The sequence below is a fragment of the Tursiops truncatus genome, chromosome 1 (genome assembly GCF_011762595.2).
Source record: "Tursiops truncatus isolate mTurTru1 chromosome 1, mTurTru1.mat.Y, whole genome shotgun sequence".
Taxonomy (NCBI): Eukaryota; Metazoa; Chordata; class Mammalia; order Artiodactyla; family Delphinidae; genus Tursiops; species Tursiops truncatus.
In genome coordinates this window covers 34,426,115-34,432,864 of record NC_047034.1, presented here as the reverse complement: position 1 = coordinate 34,432,864, position 6,750 = coordinate 34,426,115, and the positions used below count along the sequence as shown (strand labels likewise).

Genomic DNA, 6,750 nt, shown 5'->3' with positions numbered 1-6,750 from the left:
ACAAATCGCTTCTGAAGGATCTTCTCTATTCCAGAATTATTTTAAAATAAGATTCCAAACGGTTGAAAGGATTTGAAACTTTGCGTACTTTTTTTAAAAAGAAAAATAGTGCATTAACTACACTTCCCAGGAGGCCAGGCGGGCGAGTCTCCTCACTCGCCTACTTCTCTTCACCGCGAGGTAAGATGGGAAATGTAGTGCCTCAAGCAACGCTGCACGTGACGCACGCGGAGGAAGGCGAGAGGGACTGCGCCGCCTGGTGCGGTATGGGGTCTGGGGAGTCTGGTTGTGAACGTCTTTTTCCCCGGAATTTGGTTTTTGCAGTGCGGGGAGGGCTCCCATCTTCTCCCTGACCGTGAAATGAGCTGGCCCGGGTTCATTTGCCCGCCGGAGCAACGCCGGGGAAGTCCCGGTGGGTGAGACACCGTGGTGCCTCATCCAGTTTCTCGGTAGCCGGGCGGGGAGGGGGAGAAGGTGAGAACAGCAGGGGGCTAGCAGCTTGCACCCTGCGCCCCACCCAGGCTGCGGCCGCCCGGGGAGGAAGCGCGTATAGGTTGAGTGCGAAGTTTCCTTTTTTGCTTTCTCGTCAGAAAAGCCCCAACGGGCGGTTCGGCGGGAATGCCAAACTTCAGTTTGAGCGGGGTCGCGAGCCAAAGGGTTTAAAATAAGTTACTCCCCCCACTTCCCGCCGCCGTATAACGTCCATCCCGCTAGCCATGGGCAGCCGCGATCACCTGTTCAAAGTGCTGGTGGTGGGTGACGCCGCAGTGGGCAAGACGTCCTTGGTGCAGCGATATTCCCAGGACAGCTTCAGCAAACACTACAAGTCCACGGTGGGAGGTGAGACGTCGCTGCGGGGGCGGGGTAGACGAGAGGCCGGGATCACGGGACTTGAGCCGCGGACTCAAGTGGGGTGGGGAACGGGGGATTTGGTGTCTTTGGGTCCTTCCCCGGGCCTGGAAATAGGTGTCTGGGATCCTGAAGGGAGGCATGCTGGTGTTTGATTTGCATGCCACTCTTGGGTTTCCCCCAATTAAGTTTTCCCAGCCTGAGCTGATTGTCTGGAAAGAGAGCAAAACTGTGACGATGGGAAATGAGGGCGGGTGGATGAGAAAATGAGCGATTGCTGCGTTTCGCTAGGGAACTCAAGTCTCCTCCTGCAGCCTTCCTAGCGGTCACAGGCACATCTCTGCGATCAGCAGAAGCAGCTGAGACCCTCTGGAGCGCCTGGTTAGGTACCAGTTGGGGCTGTTGTCCTGCCTCTCACGGGAGTTACAGACAGCTGTTGAAGGAACAGAAAGGTGTTTAACCTGGCCTCAAGGAGCCTAGCTTTGTTATGGAAATACCTGCATGGGAGGGCCCCTTGGCCACACAATCAGATGCTTATCAGGGCTGAAGAGCTGTGTGTTTTTTGTCCATCGATTTCTTAAATAAAGACTAGGAATTCTTCCTAGTGTAAAATATACCACTTTTCTGACCTATCTTCCCACACACACACACCTTTTTCTCTCAAACTGGGGAGATGAAGGAGGCAGGGAAGACAAAGAGTTAATTTCTTTCTTTCCAGTTTGGCCTTTGGACTCAACTGTCTTTTCAGAAGTAGAAAAATGCCTTCTAATTAGAAGTTTAGATGGGAAGAGCTGGTGAAGAGGGAAAGTAACAAACATTTATTTATCTCCATTAAAAGAACATTTTTTAAGGAAAAAAATTGCAGTAATGTAAGTTTTGAAATTGTGTGCTAGTGTTCATTCTGGAATTTTTTTAAATTAACATGCATTTACATTGCAGTTAAAACACCCTCCTTAAGAACATTCATCAAGGGCTTCCCTGGTGGCGCAGTGGTTGAAAGTCCGCCTGCCGATGCAGGGGACACGGGTTCGTGCCCCGGTCCGGGAAGATCCCACATGCCGCGGAGCGGCTGGGCCCCTGAGCCATGGCCACTGGGCCTGCGCGTCTGGAGCCTGTGCTCCGCAATGGGAGAGCACAACAGTGAGAGGCCTGCGTACCGCAAAAAAAAAAAAGAGCATTCATCAAAATTAAGTGTTTAAAGTTACAAACAAACAAAAGTTTCAAAGATTGTTTCCTGACCATTCTGCCCCACACTGCTCAATAATATGAGCTTCCCTATTTCATGAATTTGGTTTAAAAGTATCCCACTAACTTTTAGCAATTGTAGTTTTCCTTTAGTAGAGAATATAATTGACTGGCTAATTTTTTGTTCAGTGTTTATTCTTAATTTTCCATAGCTTTTATTTCTGTCATAGACGTGGAGAAATGTATTTCCAAATCTCAGAAATTATCCTGTTGCTGTCCTTATCAAAAGCTCTCCCCCGCAGCCTTAACTCATGGACTCAGCATCTACAGATGTGGCAGTAGATTCCAGCACTGTTCTTAAGCGTCATCCATGGAGTATCTTCTTCCTGGTGAATCCTCTGGGACCTTTTCACTTTATCCCATTCCTGCCCAAGATAATTCCTACGGCCTTATGGAGAATGTAGAATTCCCTGAGGATGTGTTTTTCTCATAATACAGTTGGACTAGAAACCAACACTGAAATGTGGAAGATGCAAAAGCCAACCCACTTACCTCATTTCCCTCTTCTACCCCATCATCCCTTCCCTGAGAAAACCCCCTAAATCTCCCAGAAACTGTTTAACCTGAGATTAGGAGTTGTTTTTATAATTACTCCCATCCTCCTATCCCCAGCCTTAGAGACAAGTAGGATCAAATACATTGATTTGATGAGAGAGTAAAAACTGGAGATGCCTTCAGAGATGCATGTGAATTACCTGTCCCACACTTAATACATGAGTGTGGGCTCATCTCAGTCCATTGAGGGCTTAAAAGTAACCAAACAAATAAATAATGAATGAATGAATGGGATTGGAGTTGTGTGTCTCTAGGGTTGTAATTGCATATTTGATATGACTTTGTGGATTTTTTAAGGTAAATTTAATTCAAGTATATTATACATAAATTTTCAGTGGATTTTGCTCTGAAGGTTCTCCAGTGGTCTGACTCAGAGATGGTGCGCCTCCAGCTGTGGGATATTGCAGGTAGGATGGATAAGACTGGACAAGAACAAGGAAGACAAGCTCTTCTGAGAGCTTGTTGGTTTAACCAACAAGCTCTCAGAGAAAGAATGGGACAGGGAAACCAGAAGTTTTTTCCTGAAGCTGGAATGATTGAACTGCTCTGAGGACATATAAGCTGAATAGATGTAGAGCTTTTGTAGATGTTTTCTGTAGATGTTTTGCCCTGAATAAATGTAGAGCAGTCTCTGTGTGGGTGAGGGTCTGGCAAAGTAGTGAACTGTCCAGACCGTAGGTAGATGCTCCCACAGCAGGGGGAGGGGGTGCTCTTTCTAGGTTTTCAGCTGACCTTGGTGAGAAACAAGAAAAGAGAAGACAATAATAATAATAGCTATCCTTATTTATTATGTGCCAAGCACTTTTCTGAGCATTTTAGATTCACTGACTCATTATTAATCCTTACAACTATCCTATGATAAAAAGCTACTGCTTGTTTCCCCACTTTACAGATGCTTAATCTGAAGCACCGAAAGCTTGACTTGTCTAAAGTCACATAGATAGTAAATGACAGAGCAGGGATTTGGAATTGGGTGATCTGGGCGCAGAATCTGGACTCACCCACTACGCATACTGCCCTCTTTCCCACAATGAAGATGGAAAGGGCAGGGTGTCAGGGAGGGTTCCAAGGCTGGCTCTCAGGATCCCTTCTCAACAACCGTCTCCTTACTTCCCAGGGCAGGAGCGCTTCACCTCTATGACCCGACTTTACTATCGGGATGCCTCTGCCTGTGTTATTATGTTTGATGTTACCAACGCCACTACCTTCAGCAACAGCCAAAGATGGAAACAGGACCTGGACAGCAAGCTCACACTGCCTAATGGAGAGCCGGTGCCCTGCCTGCTCTTAGCCAACAAGGTATGTGGTCGATCTTGGAAAATGGCCCCTGGCCTCAATCCGTGGGCAGAGAGTAAGCGTGTCTAAACTGCACTCTGATTGTGGGTATCCACTTGCCCTTCTCTACCTCCTTTCAAGAGATGTTGAGACTTTCTTTGGGAAGAATGTTGGCTGTAGATTTCAGATGCTGCTGTTCTAGCCATGGGTGGAACTGTTTTAAATCCACACGTATCTGAGCAATGTTTCTATTCCCAGGAAGTTTATGGTGTTGCCTTTTATTTATTTTCTTTGCCAGTGTGATCTGTCCCCTTGGGCAGTGAGCCGAGACCAGGTTGACCGGTTCAGTAAAGAGAATGGTTTCACAGGTTGGACAGAAACATCAGTCAAGGAGAACAAAAATATTAATGAGGCCATGAGGTGAGTAGCTCATGCTGTTCTAGGGATAGGCACGCAGATTTACCCATCTTCCACTGCAGCCCCTTGGACCTCCTTTCCTTGTTTCTGAGCAAACAAGAACAGACTGAGCCACTGGAATGCCAGCTCCTGAAGGTCAGGGATGCTGTCTTCTCTCCTGAGATAATTGGGGACAAAGGGGCATTTAAACCTTGTGGCTTTACTGAGTGCCATCTGGTGACAAGACAGATAATATCTGCCGTTTCTCCATCCAGCTTCTCAGGCTTGTTTTTTATTTGTTTTTTAGAGTCCTCATTGAGAAGATGATGAGCAATTCCAGGGAAGATATGTCTTTGTCCACCCAAGGGAACTACATCAACCTGCAGACCAAGCCCTCTTCCAGCTGGGCCTGCTGCTAGTAGCATTTGGCTTGTTTTCCTTCCCAGTTCTAGGAGATCCTTCTCTTCCCTTTGGTTGCCCACCCAGCAGTTTTACTAAGTACATTTGAACTGTCTGCTGCTGACGGTCCAGTAAGGAGGGCCATCATCACTAAGAAAAGACACGTGGGACCCATGGGCGTTTCTGCTGCCTCTGCTGCAAGTTGCCTGTCACTTGCTGCTGGCTCACGGGGCCCAGTCAGTGCCTTCTGTCCAAAAAAGATCATCTCATCTCTCAATTTGTGATCTGGGATTTTGTGGGAAGGATTAGAAGTCAGCATCTGTGTTTTACGGATCATAATTCTCACCTACTTTTGAGCATATTCTTCCATTTAATGTATATTGATATCTCAATCTGATAGGACTTCAGATTGCAAGGAAAATGAGATCAAAGGTCATTTCCCAAATTCCTTGTTGATCATTGCTTTCAGATTCTTTCTGTCTTGGACTTTGAATTTAAACACCTGATTCTGAGATACAGGAGAAATGGGGCTGGATATCTATGGGTTTAGGGCTACTGGAGGTAAACCAAAAGTCACTATTTCTTTAAGCTTCTCAAGTCATATTAGCTTTCTTTTGTCTTGGTTTTAAAAATAGTTAACCTTTTAAATGATCTGTCTTTGGTTAGAGCGATTCTTTCCCAAAAAAATTAATTCTCACTTTAAGGTTTTCTAGTGTCTCTCTCCCAGTGGGATGGGGACAGGGTTTGCAGGTTGATGTCTTGCCACGTAATGCTGCAAGTGACATCAGTTGGCCGTGGTACCCTGAACTAGGTCTATTCCTCACAGCTCTGGGAGTCTGAATGGAAGAAGAGGGTCAGGTTAACAGAACAAAATCCTATGGGGCAACTTGCTTAGGAGCACTTTGGGTGTCTAGCACTTAACAGCCATAGAAAATAAATATTATGTGTAGACCTTTGCCTGGGGGTGGAGAGTAGATAGACAGAAAATCATTAGGTAATTTAAGTGCTAAATTGGGTGGAGTTTTTAGTATCAAATCACTTCTAGACAGTTTAATTTGTTAAATTCTCACAGGATGGTGATTTATAACCTGCCCAACGTTATGAATATTCTTAGTGAGCTCAGGCTTAGAGCTCTTTGAGAGACACTTACCTAAATAAGTGTTCTAAGTCAGTGGTTCCCAAATCTGACTAATGAGAACCACCTGGGAAGTTTAACGATTTTTAAAATAAAATGTTTTAAGATTTCTGTTTCCCAACCTCAAATCTGCTGAACCAAAATGTCCAGGGATGAAGCTTGGGGATTTGTTGTTGTTTTTCAGAGTTTCCCAGGCAATTCTGCTCAGCCCGGTTTGGAAACCCTTGCTGGAGAACGTGGTAAAGATGCAGAGACCCGGGCCTTCCCTGGGCTTCTGTAGGCTCCATTAATTGTCCAGGTGATTTTGACACACACCAGACTTTGAAAAGCACTGTCCTAAGAGAGCTCAGAGGCCAAATATCAGAGCCTTCGGTGGTTTGTTTGTTTTTAATGCCAGTTGTTATAAATTTTGCACAATCTTCTGAGACCTTCAGGTTCTCTTTTGTATTACTCTTTCCAGGTAGGGTTTTTATTACAATGATTCTGAAAATAATAGTGGAATAACAAGTTCTCTATGAAAATAAAATTGATTTTTATTCACTGGTTTGAACCCCTGAAAAATCACAAATAAATGGGAAATAAGTATTGTATTGATGGTAGTTATTGGCCTTCAATGTGACTTTGTTATTTTATACTGATAGAGTATTGTGGAAATGGAGACTTTATTTTTTAAATACCTTCTTTAAAAATGAAGGTAAGGGCTTCCCTGGTGGCGCAGTGGTTGAGAGTCCGCCTGCCGATGCAGGGGACACAGGTTCGTGCCCTGGTCCAGGAAGATCCCACATGCCGCAGAGCGGCTGGGCCTGCGCGTCCAGAGCTGTGCTCCGCAATGGGAGAGGCCACAACAGTGAGAGGCCTGCGTACCGCAAAAAAAAAAAAAAAGAAGGTAAGTGTTA

General features: G+C 45.5%; 1 protein-coding gene across 6 annotated transcripts; it reads left to right on the top strand.

The window, feature by feature from the left end:
- The first annotated feature begins 210 nt into the window (after positions 1 to 210).
- Positions 211 to 6,453, top strand: RAB29 (RAB29, member RAS oncogene family). Of its 6 annotated transcripts, none has more exons than XM_073802331.1 (6): positions 213 to 840; positions 2,337 to 2,423; positions 2,985 to 3,056; positions 3,767 to 3,948; positions 4,223 to 4,344; positions 4,628 to 6,453. In XM_073802331.1, the coding sequence occupies exons 2-6, from the start codon at positions 2,405 to 2,407 to the stop codon at positions 4,737 to 4,739; spliced, it is 507 nt and encodes a 168-aa protein (XP_073658432.1). In that variant the 5' UTR covers positions 213 to 840; positions 2,337 to 2,404; the 3' UTR covers positions 4,740 to 6,453. The 6 variants fall into 6 exon arrangements, with proteins under 6 accessions (XP_004313207.1, XP_073658432.1, XP_073658423.1 ...); XM_073802322.1 differs by lacking the exon at positions 2,337 to 2,423 and having other exon boundaries at positions 227 to 259; positions 591 to 840; XM_073802318.1 differs by lacking the exon at positions 2,337 to 2,423 and having other exon boundaries at positions 247 to 264; positions 591 to 840.
- Positions 6,454 to 6,750: the final 297 nt, after the last annotated feature.

Coding starts and splice junctions, on each gene's coding strand:
- RAB29 (XM_073802322.1), top strand. CDS start 717: ATGGGCAGCCGCGATCACCTGTTCAAAGTGCTGGTGGTGGGTGACGCC. Junction 841..2,984: donor CTACAAGTCCACGGTGGGAG/GTGAGACGTCGC, acceptor ATAAATTTTCAG/TGGATTTTGCTCTGAAGGTT. Junction 3,057..3,766: donor CCAGCTGTGGGATATTGCAG/GTAGGATGGATA, acceptor CTTACTTCCCAG/GGCAGGAGCGCTTCACCTCT.